The following is a 21,968-nucleotide window of genomic DNA, read 5'->3' as shown; positions in this document are numbered from 1 at the left end:
CAAAAATTATTCATGCCTAGATTACTTGCTTTCTAATGCCCTAATTCTGAGACGAATTAAGCATGCTCTTCTTGTATATGCACAATGTGACAGTCAACATTCCTCGAATTAAAAAAAAATATTTCGTTCAGCGCAAGAATATGTTTCAGCTCCGGGAGATTCTTGTTAACGCATAGTTAAGCACTAGGACGACACACGCCCCTCTTACGATAAGAAAGCAACGAAGAAAGTTATTCTCCCGTTTGCTACTGACACTAACCAAGTGCAAAGCTGGAGTGTGGTTGCACTGATGAGGAATCCACGAAGAGGTCACGTCTGTCGGGTCATGCCGTCCCTTCGTCCTCGTTCTTAGCGTTATCCTCGGTCACGAGACAAAAGCGAACGCGCAGTTCCGGGCCCATTTTCAAGTCCGTGCTAAGTGCGTCCCTGGTCAGTATGTATGCACTTGATAAGGAAGCTGAAAGATCGTATTTAATGCGAAAAATTACGCAATGGTTTATTATGTAATACTGCCAGATATCCTGGCGGTAATACATATAAAATTACAGCCCCTTAGCCTAAATTATTGTATAGCATGATAGGTACATTTAGCTAGTATATCTATACATTTCCACAAAAACACGCTAAATTGAAGGTGTTTTCAGCTACACCCGTATAATTTGGTAATTGCCTTCTGGATATAGAATATCGGACTCGCGGCCTCACTCGACTGGCAGGTTTCTTCCACATCTCGAGCGCAACGGCCACACAGTAACATGGCCTGAGCGCTGTAAATCATGCGCGAACTTCTGAACGCCAGCTTTTACGTGTTTCCGCGCCTTCCCCAAGCAACACAAGTGGCCATCAGAGACGGTCACGACTGCACGACGGACAACCGCCATCACTGTGACGACCCGATACGCATCAGCCACAAATACGGCGAACGAAGGCGTCTGCACGAATTCACTGGAAGCAGGGTGACATTCACAGTAGATCAGAAAGTTTCTATATTACGGCAGTTCAACACAGCAACGAGTAAATGCTGCACGACGAAGACTTTGGCGTACACAAGCCATGTTGGGGTGTTTATGTTCCGGTGCCTGAGTCCTAAAGCATCGAAAAAATGGTTCACTCTGGACAGTACACACGCCACCTCGAAGTAAATTATTCGGTAAGATGGCTACCAAAAAGAATGAAAACGTGCTTTGAGTTGTTATGTGTGATCTAGGGAACAGGTTCAAGCTGCATCGATCATTGAGGTATGTATTCCTCACCACTACATAGTGTGCAACGTTACATTTCGCGAAGAACGTGTCAGGGAAGATCATGGAATTGGACATCATGTAAAACTGTCATTCAAGCCCTTCTACTGTGCTTTCCGCAGGTGTGAACTAACTTTTAGCAAGGTTCATGAAGACCCTCTAAAAGAAAGGCTTATACAAAAGGACGCCCAATATTCAACAGCGTTCATGGAACCGCGCTTGGACTCAGCTGTGCTTTATTTTGGCACTATTTCCTACCAGACGTCGCCGCCATTGAAGTGTTATCACAGCGGTGGAGTATTCGAAAGCGAATTTTTGGCGAGCGACGCTGGCACCAGTGCCAGCGGTGCCGAGACCGAGTCCAACAATGGCTGCCTTCTTGAAAGCCTCTGTCGCGTTGACTTCTGCACTGGTGCTCCTGTTTGCCGTCTACTGGGCCTGGTACAGGGACGTCTCGTGGTGAGTTTATGAACTACAACAGTACGTATTAGGTTTCCCAGGGAAAGCGTACTCCATGTCAAATCCAATCAAATTTGGTTTCTTTATACTTCGAAAAAAGGAAATATGTGACCTGTCACAAAAAGCTACTACAGTGTGTAGCTTGACGAGGCGACAGCCCCTCCTGGGTAGGACAGCAGCAGGCGGTGAATAGGACAAATAATATTAACATTAAACAGATTCTAAAGGTGCACAAGAGTTATTGATACATATTAGCGGAAATGGTAGAACATTAGTATAACTGGATATAACGAAAAAAAAACAAGTGTAAAGTAGTTTTCGCTAGCTGAAAAAAAAACAGCGTACTAAAAGAAAAACAACAACCACAATATAAGGTAACCCATACAAAACCTTGAAAGAATGTATACAAGTTAGGGATTTAATAATATGAGCAACATTTTCCTTTCTTTATATACATATATCGCGGAGCTCTTTCATTTCAAACTTTTCATTATTGGTGCCATATGTTTTCTGCAACTGGTTCGATAGTGACTGTAGCTCTTCACCAACAATTTGCTTCCCATAGCTTGTGCGACATCGTGCCACTTCCCCCTTTTCTGGGTTACGCATGCTGTATGCTACTGTATTTGTGTAAGGATTGGCTAAGGTTTGCAGGCAATTTTCTTGCAACACTATAGCAAGTCATTGTCTAAGGCAACAAAAACAAAACCACAGGCTTTGCATTCCTTAGCTTATGCTTCCAGAAAGCAGCCTAAGCCAGTCCTATCAACCGTTACCACATACACATTTTCAAACTCCTCGACAGGCGTTAATTTGCGGTAGGTGAAGAACGTTGTACGGCAACGCCAGCTGAACAGTCGATGCTTGAGAAGAGACAAACCTAAGGTAAGCAGGTTATGATGAAGATGACGAGCACAAGCCGGTTTGACTACTTTTCTGCACAACAATCTAATGATTGCAGTGTAATCCTGCCTAATACGTCCAACAAAGGCTTTTACTTTTTTTCACACTTTTGGTTCAAGTTTTTTAGTTTAAATTTAACTTATAATCAATACCACAAAGAAACTTCAAGCTTGAACAATTTGTCGTTCTTTTGATTCACTTCTAATTGCACCCTAGTGGCTCCATAGCTCGGTAGTAGTACCACAAATATTGGTGTGTTATTCCAAGTATGTTACAGGGAGGAAAGATCACCTGTTAAGCAGGAGCAATACTATCCATACCTTTTGCATATATCACTTCAGACGATTGCAGTAATCTGCAATCTAGTCAAATTTTACAACTCTGCTACGGAGCAGGAACTGTAACCATAACTAAGCCGAATTTCCACTCATAAATGTATTTGCAGGCTTTCTAGTATTTGTCAAAAAGTGCTTGTACTTTCAAACACCCTTCGATTGACAATTAAATAATACCTCTACGATGCAGCACAAGAGACCACGATTATAAAACACATACTGCTGCACCATATGGGAACGTCAGAGATACCAGCACTGCTATGCCAGAAAGCAGCACTTCACTTATTGGCCAAAGCAGGACTAAGTAACACCGAAGCACGGCATGCTATAGAAGTGGCCTAACATCTTCATGGAGAAGTTCTTCGGCTGTGCATGCCCAGCGGCAACTTTGTTCCTCACACCGTCGTGATGGAGTGCTTGTGATGTTATGCCTCTTAACTGCACGATTGATTCGACATTTAACCTACATCAAAACGCGTCTGCCGTGAGTGAGCAGGTACTCAATTTGACTTGTTGCTAAGCCCTAATGGTACTTAAGCGAATTTCAGCGATAATGTGGTTACCCGTGGGTCAAGTGTTCATGCATCTTATATCATCTTACTGTGGGCCTGAGCCCGCAGAAAAGCAGACTTCTTCTCAAAGCGACTCAGCTGACACACGGTGAAAGCATTGTTCGTGTTTTCTTTTTTCTTGTATTCATAAATGAAGTGATTCTCCTCGTGCCGCGTGCGCAAACCACGACACTGGTTTAACACTCAGCAAACACCGCCCGCGCTTACGTCGTCTTGTTCCTCATTGTCTGGTTCCTCTCTGTCGCTTCCCGAGCCGAAGAGTTTCTTTGTTTAGAACAGGAGCGGATGCGCCCCAGAGATCTGCAGGAAGACGTGCAGCGCAGCAAGAAGCTTACGCACTTGCGTGACCAAGATAGACCACGCCACCGCGCACCCTTCTGGAACTGCGCCAGTCGGTCGGTGGTGGCAGTGGTGGGAGCTGTGTCTATTTGTCTGTTTTTTTTTCTCCTTACAGCCACGACGAGCGCGGAATCCGGGAATAGTATACGAGAGTATGAAGACGCTCGGCAAGGGCGCCAGACGAGCAGCTGCTTCTCCTGTCCCCTTCTCTGATCAATGACCCCTTCGGTGAAACGTCGGATACGCGTCGCGCATTCGCAACTACCAAGATCATATAAATGCTAGACTAGTCAATGAACAAGACGGTGGTGCCCAGAAAAAAAAAGATTTAAAAAGCTCACATCATGACTACAGCCAAGAAACCAGCAAGGCCTCACTGTGTATTCGTTGCTGTTCGCCTGTGGTCTACCTGTGGACTGTTTCGCGCAATAGATCTAGGGCTTGTTTCAGACCCTTGATGAACACTCAATGTGCCTACTGGCTTCTTGTTAACTGTGCTGCGAGGATTCCAGTAGGATTGTTCCCCACTATGACGAGCTCGCATGATGCTTTAATGGATATTTTACTTCAACATATATTAACAATATGTGAACAATAAAATAGCAGTCATATTAAACAGCATCCGCTGAGGATTTATCACAAAACGTTGCAATCAAAATTATGTAACTATTTAAAACACACAGTCATCTACAAAAAAAGAACTCAACCTTGCTTGCCGCAGAAGTTACCCAAATGTGACTGTATTTTCTCAGTACTGCTACAGTAGCAGATGAAACTAACTTGAAGTGGCATTACAAGCATGTTCGGCTTCACAATAAGCCACAATTTTTTTCTGCCTATCTTTCCCGTGTTTAATATATAGAGGAATTTAGCAAAGCAAAGCGTACATTTTTGTTAATGGCTAAGTCAAGATCTCCAAATAAAGAAGAGTAAAAATTGCCATTAGCTCTTACTTTCTTTTTCATAACTACACATTCCCAAGGCCGCATTGAAAGCTTTGGTACATGGCTTACATGAAGATCATGCGACATTGTTGTGTGCCCCGATCAAAAGAAGGACCGGCTAACTTGCCTTCTTACAGAATGAGTACCAACGAATTCTATCGATTAACCTCCGTACAGGTCACGCGACATATTACAACACACGGAACATTACCGCGAGAAGTTCAGGGAAGCCTTACAGGGAAGCAGGCTCGAGCTTGGGGCCGACTGCAGAAATACACATAGACAAACCTTTACAGACGACACCACACATCAGGAGGACATCTACCCGAGGTGTAAAAAGCCGTCCACTCTAGCCCACATCACTGGACAATGCTAGTAGTGGCCCCCGATCGTCAATTCTTTAAGATTCCAACAAAAAGCTTCTTACAGGCAATAGTGAAGCACGCACACACTGAAAAAGAGGATCGATTTGCCCTCCTTCACCACACCCAAAGAGGTGCAAAGGCTTGGGGATACAAACACAGAAGGCCCTACCCCTTGGTCCTTCAAGATTTTGCGCGATAAACGCACTGCTACACATACTGCTCTTCTTATAACTACTACTACTACTACTACTACTACTACTACGACCACTGTTCAACTTAGTAAATTTAGTACTATATAGACACTAAAATCTACTAGACGTCGCATTTCGGTAGCACACAGACGTAGACATCCTGTTATTGGCACAGTGAAATTTAAGAAGGAACTGGATATGTTTGCTTTGTAATTTTTTATGACATAGTCCGCGATGCAGCGGTGCGGCTTAGTCTACCCGTCCCAGCATGGGAGACGCCCACTGCACGCTTGTCGAGTCTCTCTTCTATGGACTCTGAAATTCCTGCATCCACCCCTTGTCTTGCAGCTCCCACGTCGGTGGTGCCTGCAAGACACCACCGACGTGGTACTTTATTCATGTCCGGCAAGACGCGCTAACATCTTGCCGGACATGAATAAAGTTTTGCACCCAGCCACCCAGTTCTTTTTCAGCATCTCCACGTTGGCAAGCACCCTACGCTGTGTCTGAATGCCACAAATAGTATTCGCATTACAAGCATTTGCGACACACGAATTTCAGCTCCCTCTTCACGGTCATTAGTTCTCGCTCGTCGACCTCTGAAGTGAGGTTCAGGTCTGGCACAACACCAGCCCTCTCAGCAAGACTCGTTGCATGGAAACAACAAAACAATGCAGTGCATAGACTATAATAAAGATGTCTTCCCCGGGGGTAGTTCTGAAGGACGCATGTCTCACCGTGCGTTCACACAGCTTGATCGGATATACCTGAGCGGTGACCTAAATCCACGTATCAAAAAATTAGTCACTAAAAACGTCTCACGCTGACATGCAAACAACAAGAAAACTAAATGTTCGGAAGGGAACAGTGCGGAAGGGCACAGTGCGATGAATGGCATGCAGTAGAGTGAGGATGTGCGAATTTGATTTGATTGATTTGTGGGGTTTAACGTCCCAAAACCACCACAAGGTTATGAGAGACGCCGTAGTGGAGGGCTCCGGAAATTTTGACCACCTGGGGTTCTTTAACGTGCACCCAAATCTGAGCACACTGGCCTACAACATTTCCGCTTCCAGAGGATGTGCGAAGCACCGCATTTTGTTCAGTGCTAGCACAAGCATTCCCCCAAGACTTCACCAAAATCGCTGTAAGCAGGTGCAAAAGCCGATGTGGTGTGTGTGTGTGTGTGTGTGTGTGTGTGTGTGTGTGTGTGTGTGTGTGTGTGTGTGTGTGTGTGTGTGTGTGTGTGTGTGTGTGTGTGTGTGTGTGTGTGTGTGTGTGTGTGTGTGTGTGTGTGTGTGTGTGTGTGTGTGTGTGTGTGTGTGTGTGTGTGTGTGTGTGTGTGTGTGTGCACAGTACAATTTTTCAAAAGGCAGAAAATTTTTCTGGCATATAGACCGTTTTTATAGAGAGGAAGAGCGTAGTCTCGAACCGGTGCATTTTTTACTCTCTCTCTCTTTCTCTCTCTCTCTCTCTCTCTCTCTCTCTCTCTATATATATATATATATATATATATATATATATATATATATATATATATATATATATATATATATATATATATATATATATATATATATATATATATTGTTACACGCAAGAAGTACACGAAAAGGTTGAAAAACAGGCGAGCCTGGATGGTTCGCGTTTACTTCCACAAGGGGTCTCGAGACAGCACACCCAACGTCGTCTTCCTTCTTCACCTTTTTTCTGAATGTTCATTCGCGCTGTATGCGCCGTGCATTGCAACCGCTCGTGACATTTCCCCGTTGGCAGACGAAGCCCGCCGGGCGAGTCACTCAGTGGTTCGTGCATTGCATAGCTTCATGCGAGCGACGTGCGCCACTTCTGTTTTAGCCGAGCGCCGTCCAGTGCTTGTGAGCCGTGCTATGCGGTAGTTGACCTCACTGAGGCGTTCGAGGATAACGTAGGGCCCGACATAGTGAGCGAGAAATTTCTGGTACAGGCCACGTTTCCGTAAAGGCGTCCAGAGCCACACCTGATCTCCAGGATTGAAGTGAACATGTCGGTGACGGTCGTCATAGCGGATCTTTGATCGGTCTTGCGAGGTGACGGTGCGTAGCCGAGCGAGGCGTCGCGCTTCTTCTGCTCTACAGAGAATCTCGTTGATCGGCTCACTGCGATGAGCAGAGTAGGGAAGCATAGTGTCAAGATTATAGCGTGGTGGACGAGCATAAAGGAGAAAGAAAGGTGAGTAACCAGTGGTCTCATGTCTTGCGGTGTTGAAAGCATAGGTGATGAAAGGCAAAATTGTGTCCCAGTTTTTGTGCGCGGAGTCGATGTACATGGACAGCATGTTGGCAAGCGTTCGGTTCGTGCGTTCCACTAGACCATTAGTCTGTGGATGGTATGGAGTGGAATGGCGGAAGCTTGATGAGCACAGACGAAGGGTCTCTTCGACAACATCCGCGGTAAATTGCCGCCCACGGTCGCTGATTACGATGCGAGGAGGTCCGTGTCTGAGGATAACTTGAAACAGCAAGAAGATGGAAACGTCTTTTGCTGTGGCCGACGGCAGTGCTGCCGTCTCACAATAACGGGTTAAGTGGTCTACGCAAACGATGACCCAACGATTGCCGTCTGTGGATCGCGGAAAAGGGCCCAGAAGATCTATACCAACTTGCTCAAAGGGGGTGCTAGGAGGCGAAACAGGCTGAAGGCGACCAGACGGCGCGTCAGTTGGTCGCTTGTAACGCTGACATTGGGTGCAGCTGGCGACGTACCGTTCGGTATCATTGCGCATCCGGGGCCAATAAAAGCGTTCCTGAGCACGGTAGAGTGTTCTTGTGCATCCAAGATGTCCGGAAGTTGGTTCGTCGTGCATGGCAGATAATACGTGACTGCGAAGGCTCTTGGGGACAACCAAAAGGTAGCGCGCACCGGTAGCCGAGAAGTTCGTCTTATATAGGGCGCCGTCACGTAAGCGAAAACGATTGTCTACAGCGGACTCCCGCGCGGCCGCGAATAGCGGCTGTAAGCTGTCGTCTTTCCTCTGCTCTGATATGAAGGTATCCATATCCGGAAATCCCGTGGACACAAAAGCGATGTATTCATCAAAGTTGTCCGCGTCACATTCAGTCGTTGGGAGTGGCAGGCGAGAGAGACAATCAGCATCAGCGTGTCGCCGGCCGCTCTTGTAGGAAACAACGAAATCATACTCCTGCAGACGGAGCGCCCAGCGTGCTAGTCGACCAGAGGGATCCCGAAGATTCACAAGCCAGCATAGAGAGTGATGATCCGTGACGACAGTAAAGGGGCGCCCGTAGAGATACGATCGAAACCGTTGCACAGCGAAGACGACCGCCAGACACTCTTGTTCGGTGACAGTGTAGTTGCGCTCGGGGCGACTCAATGAGCGGCTAGCGTACGATATCACATGCTCGCTGTCGCCGACACGCTGAACTAGTACGGCGCCAATGCCAACACCACTAGCATCGGTATGAACTTCTGTCGGTGATGACGGATTGAAGTGGCGAAGAATAGGCTGGGCCGTCAACAGTAGCTTTAGCTGCCGAAACGATGAGTCGCATTCCGAGCTCCACTCGAAAGGAACACCTTTTTGGAGAAGGCATGTGAGCGGATGAGCTATGTCAGCAAATTTGGGAATGAAACGGCGAAAGTAGGAGCATAACCCTAAAAAACTTCGTAGCTGCTTCACAGAGCGAGGTGCCTCGAATGCCTCCACAGCTGTTGTCTTTTGTGGATCTGGTCGTATACCTTCTTTGTCGATCAGGTGTCCCAGCACAAGTGTCTGTCGTTCACCAAAATGGCACTTTTTAGAATTAAGCACAAGGCCGGCCTTCCTCAAGCAGTTCAGTACCAAGTCCAGGCGCTCGTTATGCTCACGAAATGTTCGGCCGAAGATCACAACGTCGTCTAGGTAGCACATACAAACTTCCCACTTCAAACCGCGAAGTATAGTGTCCATGAACCTTTCAAACGTTGCGGGGGCGTTACAAAGCCCGAAAGGCATCACGTTGAATTCAAATAGTCCATCGGGCGTTACAAAATCGGTCTTCTCTCTGTCATCCGGGTGCATAGGGATTTGCCAGTAACCTGATCGTAAATCCACAGAAGAGAAGTAAGAAGCCGCAAAGAGGCAATCGATGGCGTCGTCAATTCGTGGGAGTGGGTATACGTCTTTCCTAGTAACGGCATTTAGGCGACGGTAATCGACACAGAATCGCCACGTGCCGTCTTTCTTCTTCACCAGTATCACTGGAGCTGCCCAAGGGCTAGACGATTCCCGAATTACTCCTTTACCCATCATTTCTTCGACTTGAGCGCTGATGATCTTTCGCTCCGCAGAGGACACACGATATGGTTTTTGACGAATCGGTTCAGCGGATCCTGTGTTGATGCGATGGCGAGTACGGGATGCAGGAATCGATGTGGGGCCGTCGTGCTGTGCAAAGTCGAATATTGAAGAGTGTTTCGAGAGCAGGGCCATCAAAACACGACGTTCATGGTCACTGAGCGATGTAGCTACCATTCCGAGCATGTGTTCGTTTGCGGTGTGCGAGACACTGGTTTGTGCTGTATCCGGTAGTTCTGTAAGCACTGCCATAGGTATAAATGACTCTCCCTGAAACGTAGCAAGTTTTAGGCCTTGAGACAGCACTACGGCTTCAGTGGAGCAATTTAGCGTCCATAGCCCTGCGCATCCATCGGTAACTGAAACCATACAATACGGAACCAACACATTTTTCTTAAGACAGTTTCTATGGACCGGTTCCACCGCAACATCGAACGAAGTACTAACAGAAGACGAACAAACAACAGGAACGCGCATCGCGGATAAAGCGGGCACAACAGTGTCTTCAGAAACACAAAACACACTCTCTTGCTGGGATGATTCTTCTAAGAGCGCAGAGGACACACTTCCGCAAATACTGAGTTCTCCTGTTCGGCAGTCAACATTGGCGCCACACAATTTCAAAAAGTCAATGCCGAGAATTACATCGTGTGTGGAACGCGGAAGCACGGTAAACTCAGTGTTAAAGGTTTGACCACCCAAGGAGACATCCACGTTACACACACCAACCGGGTATAATGAGTCCCCACTCACTCCACGAAAGCTTGTGCTGTGGTCCCAATGAAACATAACCTTGCGTCCCAGCAGATTTTTGAACACCACACTCATGACAGAAACAGTTGCTCCCGTGTCGACTAAAGCCATGGTAGAAACGCCATCAATAAGTACATTAACCTTATTCTTCAGCATGAAGATAGGTGGAGGTATCCGAGTCGGCAGCAAAGATTTTCCAGCGACCTCACCTCCATCGGCCGCGCTGGCTAGTTTCCCGGCGGCGGTGACTCGAAGCGGCGTCGAGGAGATGATGACGTCACACGCCGTCTGGGAGATGGAGATCGAGACGCTCGGAAAGCTGGTGGTGGTGTCAGAGTACGTTCGGAGGCAGGAGAGCGGTAACGGTTTCGATACCTTTCTTGTTCTCCAGAATAGCTGTCCAGAGGGAAGTGACGGCTTCTTTCTTCTCGGAAGTAGCCTTCAAAAGTGGTGTTTCCTGGCCTATTAGTGTCCATTGCACGACCACCGTGTTGCATAAACGATCCCGACTGTCCATTGCTGAATGCCCGACGTCGGTTACAATACCTAGCTATGTGGCCAGGCGTGCCACAGTTGTAACACACGGGCAGAGGGCGAACTTCCGGACGCTGATTGAAATATTCCACAGCGGCCACAGGCTGAGAGTAACTCATCCCCTCCCCTTGGATGTCGTAGGCAGTGCTGGGTCTTCGTGGGCGAACGTCGCGTGGATGCTGATCAAAACGCCGATCAATCGAGTCGTAATGGCGTTGTTCGGTCTGGCCATAATGCGGGTCGTGTCGGTAGCTGTTACAATCCGCAGCATTCACCGAATGCTGCCAAGTAGCCGGAGGAGATGCGCAGACGGCGTCTCGGAAAGCGACGGAGGCGCAACGCGGCACCGCATAACGCGTTTGTTCTTCGTGCCGCAGGAGCTCCTCACGGACAATCTGCCGAATGGTAGCTGAGAGGTCTGTCTGCGGACTCGCGTCAACGCTGGCCACAGTCGTGACATTGGCTAGCCGTCCAAACTTCGGCGTGATTCGGCGAGTTTTCAGCGCCTCGAATGTGCGGCAGTGCCGAATCACGTCTGATACGGTGTTCAGGTTGTCTTTTCCAATGAGGAAGTTATAGACGTCTTCCGCAATACCTTTTAAAAGGTGTCCCACTTTATCTTCCTCGGGCATTCGAGAGTCGATGGTCTTACACAGCTTGAGAACTTCTTCAATATATGTCGTGCAAGTCTCGCCGATCACCTGAGCTCTCTGAGCTAAAGCTGTTTCCGCTCGTTTCTTCTTAGTGTCCGAGTCGCTAAAGCACTTCTTCATTTCTTCAATAAGACTGCTCCATGTAGTAAGCGTGTCGGCGTGGTTTTCATACCAAACCAGGGCCGTGTCCGTCAAATAAAAAACGACATGCCTGAGCTGGCTGGCCGGGTTCCAGTTGTTGCATTGGCTTACCCTTTCGTAATGGGTCAGCCATTCATCGAAGTCTTCCCCTGGCTTTGCTGAGAACGGCCGTGGCTCTCGGTAATGCTGATGCAGCGGTGGTCTTGCCGAGGCATTGCTGAGGGGGTCATTTTGCTCCAGAGACATGTCGGGGCGCGATGGCGAAAGTCCGGCAAGGCGACGGCTTCTACGAAGTTCTGGTGCTGACGGCTCCGTCGTAGGTCGTGGGAGGTACCCAGCACAGCTCCACCAAATGTTACACGCAAGAAGTACACGAAAAGGTTGAAAAACAGGCGAGCCTGGATGGTTCGCGTTTACTTCCACAAGGGGTCTCGAGACAGCACACCCAACGTCGTCTTCCTTCTTCACCTTTTTTCTGAATGTTCATTCGCGCTGTATGCGCCGTGCATTGCAACCGCTCGTGACAATATATATATATATATATATATATATATATATATATATATATATATATAGGACGTTCTGCCACCGCTTTTGGTGTGTGGGGATTTCTGAGTTTTGCATGCGCGGCTCGTGGGAGTGCAACGTAGTTCCTCCTTCTTCCGTCGTTTCTGACGCGCTAAAGCAGTTCTGCTGCCAGAGATTGAAATATCAGGCAACAACAGGTCGACAGTCTTTAGACCCATTCCATGTTTGTAAACACCGGTAGGCTGATGTCGACATTGTGGGTAAAATTACAGTGACGTCCACACGTAACTTCCGCAATAAGGGCTGAAGGCTGCGATGTGCGGCAACAAAACGATGTTGTGAGACGTCATAAACGTTGTGAAAGCCATAAGCACTGAGGACTGCGATGTGCGCCTGCAAACAAAACTAAGTTGTGAGACGCGACCAATATCAAACTGCGATGCAGTTCGTCGGCATACCATTCTTTTGTTTCTCATTGCTTGACTAAGAACACCAGATGCACCACTAAAAACCCAGCAGAAACTGCGGTAGGCAGAGCGCCTTTTGCCTACCAAGGCAGCGTCACCGCATTTTCGCAAAACAAGTCCGGTGGAATTTGTCTATACCGGGGTTCTGTGTTCGGCGGCGACAACTGCTACTGAAAGCACGAAAGGCTGGCACCTTCCTTCGAAATGACTTTACTTAGTTCACAGGCCTCCATCTCCGACAAATATAATATTATATGTGCTGTCTGTACTTTTGGCAATTTCTTCATTACACCTGTTTGTGATTCTGGTGGGATGCTGGTACATTTCATCATCTGCAGCTAAAAGAAGTAATGTGGAAGCTGGCGGTTAAAAAAAAGAAGTTTAGCCCCAGACTTCTTCCGCTGTAACATCAACATCTCCCATTTCTATGCAGCAGCGCATGAGTTGACATGCTTGTGGCTACTGAAATCGAAAGCCGTGGAATTTCAAGATTACAAAATGAGCACTTTCCAAACTGCATGGCAGAAGGCCTGCATGACAAGTGTTCTTTGGCTTGGGAACGTGCCTCTAGAGTTTTTTTTACTGTTGGCACGTCATTTCTCGACTTGTCAATTTTGCGACAATAACTGGTGCACTTTTATGACAAATACACTTGCCTGGGTGTCAGACCGGAGTTTCGTGAATAATTTACCCAATATCGTTAAAGCGAAGTCGTTACCCGAACACGTGCGCTCGTTGGGATGCTTCTTTAAAAAATGCAATTAATCCCTCTTAATATGTCGGTATAACACACGAAAGTGAAACGCGTTTTTAGAGAAGTAGTTCAATGTCTATTGGTGTTCAGTGACTACAACACGCGTTTAGGTGTTGATGCATCCATGTTGATACCTTGTTGCACATCTACCTCACTATGACAGTTAACGAGTCAGGACCTGTATACATTTGCCGGAGACACTGCACGCACCGGAGCAGCGTGCAAATCACACTTCAACCACAGTGCTCGAAAACCGCGCAAGTGGAACCGAACGAGTTATAACACAATCGCTTTTGAACTCGTGGTCTGCTGCAGCGAATAAGCGCGGTTTGCTGGCCGACCATCGTCCTGTGGATATGTACTTGGCATGCAGCATCGTGTTGGTGAGCAGCGTCATGGTGAGAAGCGTCCTGGTGATAGGTTGCTTCGGTGAAGATACATGATATGTGAGATTTACCGTCCCAAAACCACCATACATTTATGATAGAAGCCGTAGTGGAGGATTCCGAAAATTTCTACCACCTGGGGTTCTTTTAACGTGCACCCAAATCTCAGTACACGGGGCTACAGCATTCTTGCCTCCATCAAAAATACAGCCGCCGCAGCCGGGATTCCATCCCGCCACTTGCGGGTCCGGTCAAGATACAATTATTTCGCTTCTGATTCGTTGTCTGTAGGACAGGCAGTTGGGTTGTGATGCACTAAACTACACCGAGGTGATAGACAGCTCGTGCCGTGAATGCGCGAAAGCCTTTCGCTCCCCCCTGGCATGTCCATCGCTGCAATGAACAACTTTGCGCGACATTCACACACCAATGTCGTTGTGTTTCAGCGACGCGTAATGCAACAGTTCTCGTAGTTTGTACATCGCTCTCGTATCACTATAGATGGTGGAAATAACCATTGTTGCGAATCGGAGCTGCACTACACTGCACACCCAAACGCAACGCGAAAAGCGAAGCGCGTAACTGCGTCGTCACCGAGCCAAAACAACGCGCAGAGTGTCACGCAATTACAGACTGCGTTTGTGGCCTGAGAAATCATACCCAGAAACCTTGTCGGAGCTGATTGAGGAGGCAACGCTATATTTGTTTCAAGCAGCGTCACCTATCTGCTTTAGTTGGTGTCATAACGCAGTACTTATTTCCTCACTCTTAGGCGACGACACCACCCAGGCAAACGAAGAGCGCAAGCACAGCGAAGGAGCGTGAAACATGTAAGGCGCATGTTACTAATGGGTTGGTAATGCACCAAGCTCATCAGCTAACACGTGCTTCCTAATCACACTTTTTGAGAGGCCGTGGGTTCGATTCTCGAATCTTAAATATTGCATGCTGCTCATGTATATTTAAACAATGTCATATATGTGACAAAAGTACGTGAGTGAACTCTTGGTGGACCCTGGCATAAAGCACTTTCGTGTTAAAAAAACGAAAAACGACAACAATCTTACAAAAAACCGGCGCACTTCCAGCGTATCGCCAGTGGCGGCTCCTCGCGCCGTAGTGATTTTACACCATGCCATGCTTCCTGATGTGGAAGACGTTTGCATTTTCTATTTTTGTTGTTTCTACGAAGAAGTTCGAGCTTATCCGTCGTACATCCATTTGTTATCCTGTGCAACTCAAGCTTTTTACTACGACGTACAACACGAATCAACACATTTATCGATGTTTGTGCTTTCTTCGTTGCATAAACTTTGTAATGCGACGTTGTGAACCGGACCAGGTGATCTACTAGCGATTGTAGTGTTACGCTCACCTAGAGAATTCCGGCAAAGGAACTCGAGAGTCATTGTAAACACTGATACGCGCCCTCAAAGGTGCAGCTGGACAATGGTGCACATATTCGCTCGTCTCCATTTACGTTTCTCCCGTTACTTGAACAGTTGTCCCGAAATTTAACGCTAATGCATACTCCCAGAACCACCACATGTCCAGGTAGAACAAAACATACTAACCAATTACCCATTTACACGTGCTGCTTGAGGAATGTATTGCAGCCCCGCCGCAATAATCTAGTAGCTAAGATACTGGGCTGCTCACCCGAAGGTCGCGGGATCGAATCGCAGCTGCGGCGGCTGCCTTTTCGATGGAGACGGAAATGTTGTAGGCCCGTGAGCTCAGATTTGGGTGCATGTTAAAGAACCCCACCTGGTGGAAATTTCTGGAGCCCTCCACTACGGCGTCACTCATAATCATATGGTGGTTTTGGGATGTTAAATCCAACATATCATTCAGTCATATATTACAATTCTACTCACTTCCTGTTTATCGTAAGCACCGCTGCGGGAACGCCTCATGGGTCACCGCTAATTTCTGTTTCAGCCTTTTGAAGCTGACAGCTTAGCTATTACTTACGAGCGCCTTTACACTCGCTAAGCGTCACTATGTTTGAACAGTGTACTGCCAAGAACAACAATAGCCAGTGCACTGAGCGCATAAGCTGCATACGCTGCCCCAACTCCCCCGACACAAGCACGCCGGCGAAACATCACAGACGCTAGGCGCACTCACGAAAAAAATGGCAGCCTTGTTGGGAAAATGGTTTATAGAAGGCGATGACGTGATGCATATTTTAATCCTGTTTCAGCAATCTTAGCCTTGTTATGGCCTACAGTGCGAAAACTTTGATGTGAATGTCATCACGTCACAAGAGGCGGATAGACAAGGATCGCCAAAGCGCTCTGCAATGAGAAATATATTTTGCATAACCATGCACGTCCAGAGTTTAACTATTGTAGAAATCAATGCCTATGTCTTTTTTTTTTTGAGAACTGACAAGTTCCCTTCAGAAAGAACTCTTATATCAGATGTGTGGTATGTCTTCTTTAACATGGCGAAATTTGTCGACATTTCTCGCTTACCTGTCCACCCCCCCCCCCCTCCCTCCGTCCCGGCTCGTCATTCTTCATTGTACCTAAGCTTTCTGAAAGCGGTCCGCTGAGGTGAGCTTGAAACATCTTGCTTATATGATCAACTGCCACTTTTACAGTTAGCCATAGTAGAGTTCAATGTAAAGACCTCATGCAAGAACAATAATGAACCAGAAAGTGAACAGTGTCTGGCTTTCCAGAGGTCCTAATCGGTAAGAAAAACGTTGCGAGTGAATTGCTGGAAATAACAGTCGTTACATACAAACGAAAACAATTAAGACGTTTGTTGCGGCATCAGCGAAGCCGTCAACGATGCCAACGCCGACAAAACAAGGATCGGCGCGCGGAGCGGCCAGTCCTAAGGAGCACATAAAACCAGTAGTAGAGCCTGCCGCAAACAAATTCCAATGCAAACAAACATGGATGGATGGAAGGATAGATATAGCTGTATCCTTTTAGATCAGGCGGTGGCTAGCGCCACCAAGCCGTATTACTTAATGAACCAAAAACTAGATTTATTTTTTTCCTTAATAGTGAGGTTGAGGATTCATACTTTGCAGTGAAGGGTTTAATTTTCACTCGTGCCTTGACTTTAGCCACCAATCAGGTAACCGTCTTCTAGTTAATTCTACCCGCTTAAAGTCTATTTTGCCCTCACTGTATCTGAACCCCAGTGCTTTGAAAAACTCTGCACCACCATGCTGAACTATAAGGTGAATCCGTTTACAGAACATTATCAAGTGTTCGGCAGTTTCTTCTTCATCTCCACACGCACTGCATACCGTGTCTACCCCTTCGTATTTCGCCCGATATGTCTTGAATCGCAATACTCTCATCCTGGCCTCAAACAAGCCAATTGGTACAGCGCCCCCTGAAGACGAACTATTACTGCATTAAACCGATACCGTAACTCAAAATACTACACGTCTCAGTGTAGATGACAGTGATTTGCACCGTATTATAGGCTGTTTGAAGAAGAGATGAACAATGAAAAGCTGCATGCGTTTCTTGGGCAATATGAATTACCAGGCTACGATGCTGAGTTCCCCCACTGAACTTTTACCTACGCATGTCTGGTCTCGTAAGCCATCCTAATGCAGCGAGAGTGAATCTATGCATCATTACTTTTTAACGTACAGATTTTTTCACAGAGGAAGATTGTTAGAAGAACCTTTCCGTAGCATGGCTTTAAATTTAACCCCTTCCGGTAGTTCCTTCTTTTAGAGCAACTGAAGTGGACTTAGGCCACTGGAACGTTTACAAAGACGTATGCGATGTCCTACGGGAAACAGAAGAAATTTAGTGTTAAGCTTAAGCATTGCCTCATTTTACTTTCAACCCTATTAGCTTGTTGGGTTTTCCTTGTTTTTTTCTTTATTTGTTAAGCTTTTATTTTTTTATTTTACCAATATGTTCTTCTTTAAACCATTCATATCTAAACCTATTCGGCTCGTATAACAATTTTATCTCTAAGATAAAGTACCATCTATTTCATGGCCGATACACCGGGATGGGTGGCGCCACGACTCAAAGGATCAACTTTCACCTGCATAGATCAAGTCACGCGCTGTCTCTTATGTGTCTCTTCTTTAATGAGGAGGAAACAATTAGTCATTACCTTCTATCTTGCCGCCGGTACATGTCACTGAGGAGAAAATTCATAGCACCACCTCTTCGAAATCTGGGTCTGAAATTATCCAAATCAATTTTTCTGTAATTTGGTGCTCCACTGTGGGCTACAGTCACAGGAGTGTTTTTTTTTACGCCTTAGAGGAATTTATCACACAGTCTAAAAATTATTTAGCTCAATACTTCACCTTTTTAAACATTTCAATACTAATATTCTATAGTCAAATTTGCGGTATTAGCTTTTCCTTGATTTTACAAAAACTGTTGCGAAGCCATACTGAACAAAAAACATTCGCATAAGACTCAGCCAATCGCCTGCTTTGGGTATGGGTCATGAGAGAAAGAGAAGAAAAATAACCAACTAATGCCTCGGTTATAAGGTCATTGTCACCGGGATGTCTGTTCTGTTGTGGAAAGATTCTTAGTCGAATCAAGGTGGTCTTGATTGCAAGTCTCTGAATTAGTAAAATTTCATTTCTTCTAAATATTTTATATTTCATTAGATTTAAAAGCAATATGTGATCCTCTCTATTTATTTGCTCGTTTCTTGGGCAACTCTTTACAGTGAGTATGAGCCATGCCTTTAGGACATCATTATCATCATCATCATCATCATCATCATCATCATCATCATCATCATCATCATCATCATCAAACCCTGGGAGTGGGTGTGAGCCATTCCTAAAGGCAATCATCATCACCGTCGCGGCGCGATCTCGGCGGGTTGCACGAGCTGGAGGCCATCTGTCCCTGTCCCAACGAAGCCTTTCTTATGAGGCCCGTCTCCACGCGAGACATAGTATAGAGATAACCAGCCCGACGCTCCGCTGACCCAAGGTCAAGTCAGCTGGCCTCCGGGCGTGTCATGGCAGCAGAGACCGGGGCTACGTGGCGCCGCGTGATCGCGTGATCGTTCCCGTAGGTCACGCACTACAGCGACTAAGAAGCAGTCATGAATAACCCTAATGGGTGAGCGTGCTATATTTAACATGGTTGACGTTTTTTTTTTTTGCTTGTTTGATTGTAGTAGGTACATAAGTAGCTCGAAACGACAAGCTGAGCAATTTGGTGATTGAGCATGTTGTGAGATGGGCTAAGTGACAGGGATGCTGGACAACCAAGGGGACACAAGCGCTGACCATCTTGCTCTTTCCCATCTTTTGCTCCTAAACTTCCAGTATATATACCTGATTCAGCAGTGCTTAATGCTCGTCCCAAGGTGCATCAAGCCACTGTCCGGAACTGTTAAGTACTTGAGCAAATCTATGTGCGCAATCTAAACGCTGTTATTGCGAACTCTCTTGAACAAACTGAAGTAGTGGTTAAACGTGCAATGTCACACAAACACACACACACACACACACACACACACACACACACACACACACACACACACACTATTTCAGCCTGATGCACCAATCAGGCATTTATAGCTTGGTGTACTGATTTACCGAACTTTTTAAAGCCATGATTGCGCGGCAGTTTTTTTGCAACTTGCACGCACCATTCGACCTTAATTGTTTGTTCTTTTTTTAATAAGCACGTGTAGGGAAATTCGTATACAAAATCAATTAGTTAACAATGAACGCTCTCTAAAACTCTATGTTCTTCGATGTCGACACACTGCAAATCTCAGAAACTCGAAGAATTGAATTGACAACCCGTATAGGCAATGGGGAAACTTTCGGTGTTTGCTGCGCTACTGCTCCAACGATATTTTTTCTTCGCTCAATTGGCGCTACCGCTCAAAACAATGTTGACGATAGGCGCAGGAAAGACTTCGTACAGCGTTACTGCAAACATTCAATGAAAGGACGAATAGCCATGTTTATTGTGCCCGTTTCAATGTAATTTGCTTTCTTAGCAGTTATGTCAGCCACTTACAGCACTGCGCAGAATTGGCCATACGGCCTCTTGGTACGTTTATAACGCCGGAGACGTTATAATCTTCACTTCATGCACATCAACTCGAACGTTGTCCATGAACACAACACCTCTGAGCAGCAGCTCTGGAAGTGACAACTTACACCGCCACAGCACCGACGCTATACGAGACTCGAGCCACCGGTGATCGTATCCCTGTCGAGCAACCGTGTACATGTCGCGTCTTCATCACTGGAGGAATCGTGGCGTGACTGTGCCGTCACTCTTTGTCCTACCATCTACCCGATACCCGATTACGTCAAAACCCGCAGATTCGGGTTGTCGGTTATATCATATATCCTTTTGCCAATACAAGTGTACAAGAAGGCTATCTGCTTTCACCATCCTGCGAGCTTCCTTGCCGTTTTTTTTTTCTGCTTGCCTGAAACTCTAGAATTTATTTTCTGGTTTGTGGTAACGCATCAAGTTAGGGGATTATCATGCTGTCAGATCTGTAGTCGTCAGCAACCTTAACACAATCGCTCTGTGTGGTGTCCTGAAACAGTTTTATTGGCTCTATAGCACGACATACCTCTGGTTTTTGTTGCCAAGATGTCATCCATGCAAGCCGACCTACCATACAAGCACATCAAATTATTATCTCGGCACCAGCGCCCGGTGTTTCATGGCTGGCATCAGTCAAAGTTGTCCATGTCACGCTTCGGAGCGCTGGTGTTAGGGTGTATTGTCTTGTGCGTTCAATCGGTTCGCAACCGCAGTCTGATTTTAGAGTGACATATTAACCTTTCTCCTTCGTGCATCCTATATCATCGATTCCCACTGTACGTGGGATCCACCAATTTTTCTTTCTTCAAAAACACGAGAAATAAGCAACAGACAATTAGTCAGTCAATGACGGGGTACAATTTCTCTGTGGTGGAGAGACACGTGTGTCACCGAACGGAACTTTCCACATAGAATCTGATTATATCACCCTGTTCAATGTTACAATGATGTTAAGGAGTTGTCAGTTGAATAGTATGCCCGATCAGAAAATACACGGATCGCTTAATTTATGCTGTCCTTTGTAAACCATCCTGGCTTCCATATTTTGCAAATATAAGGTTCGTTTCAATAAGCTTAGTCATTCGGCAATGTTTTTTTCCATTAGGCTAGCGGTTGCGCCAGCCTGCTTTGTGTGTGTGTGTGTGGGGGGGGGGGGGGGAGCAAGAGCAAATATATTCAAAACACTACGCATATAATGCCAGCCTCCCTGCCACTCATACGAAATTCAGCGTTCGAAGGTGCACAACACTGTGAGAAAATGCTCGCGCCACCCCCGTTCATATAAATGTTTCTATTTTAAAAATCGGCCTGCCTTAATGCTGTAATGTAGCTCCAAGAGCATGAGCCTCTCTTGAGGCTTACTGGATGAGATGTCTTCACGGTCAAACTTTCTTTATAACCATTCAACTTTTGAACAGTTTTCTAAACTGATAGTTGCTTTACGTGACGTCTAATTCGTGCTGCATTGATGGTTGTTTATATAGGACAGTGAGATGAACGCACTTCTTTCTTTCTTGCACGTGTGTGCTCCTTGTGGTGCTCGAAAAAAAGTTTTTCATGTCCTCATACCCAGCACGTAGCCGGAAAATTTGTTCGGAGGGGAGAAGGGTCTTCTTTTTTTTATTTTGGGAGGGACGACCTCTTCAAACAGTCATTTTTTGCTCTCTATAACTTGGTGAAAAATATTTTTTTAGGGGGAGGAGGGGATTAGTTCGGTGTTCCAGGTCCGGCTACGCCTCTGCCTCAAGCAGCAGTCTTTTGCGTTTACTTGTTCCGCTGATATTTTCTCTGCAAACTCTCCAGCACGCCAGTCTAGTACCTATAAGTAATATTGTTCTTAGAAATAACGAGCTCCCCAAGCTGTTTTACGGCCGCCTTCAGAAACAATACTCTCAAGCAACAAGCCAGCTGCAGTAACGGACAGTGCATGTGCACTGCCTCACCTGTGACAACGAGCAGCGCATAATTATGGAGACGAAAAGTCCTTGTTCCGAAACGAAACCTTCCAAGGTTCGCGCAC

The 21,968-nt window shown here is 46.3% G+C and overlaps 2 protein-coding genes across 2 annotated transcripts in view; both read left to right on the top strand.

The window, feature by feature from the left end:
* The first annotated feature begins 776 nt into the window (after nucleotides 1-776).
* On the top strand, nucleotides 777-4,791 carry LOC142789483 (uncharacterized). The gene is made up of 3 exons (XM_075884995.1): nucleotides 777-956; nucleotides 1,503-1,700; nucleotides 3,965-4,791. Exons 1-3 carry the CDS (start codon nucleotides 777-779, stop codon nucleotides 4,067-4,069), a joined length of 483 nt encoding a protein of 160 aa, XP_075741110.1. The 3' UTR covers nucleotides 4,070-4,791.
* A 14,161-nt stretch (nucleotides 4,792-18,952) lies between these two features.
* LOC119170871 (arginine kinase-like) overlaps nucleotides 18,953-21,968 on the top strand; it is a 91,045-nt gene continuing 88,029 nt past the window's right edge. The window contains exon 1 of the mRNA XM_075886512.1: nucleotides 18,953-18,988. Within this exon, the coding sequence (XP_075742627.1) occupies nucleotides 18,972-18,988 (17 nt within the window). The 5' untranslated portion in view covers nucleotides 18,953-18,971. The remainder of the gene's footprint in view (nucleotides 18,989-21,968) is intronic.

The sequence above is a fragment of the Rhipicephalus microplus genome, chromosome 2 (genome assembly GCF_043290135.1).
Source record: "Rhipicephalus microplus isolate Deutch F79 chromosome 2, USDA_Rmic, whole genome shotgun sequence".
Lineage (NCBI taxonomy): Eukaryota > Metazoa > Arthropoda > Arachnida > Ixodida > Ixodidae > Rhipicephalus > Rhipicephalus microplus.
Note: the sequence above shows the minus strand (reverse complement) of the source record. Positions and strands in the feature narration are given on the sequence as shown.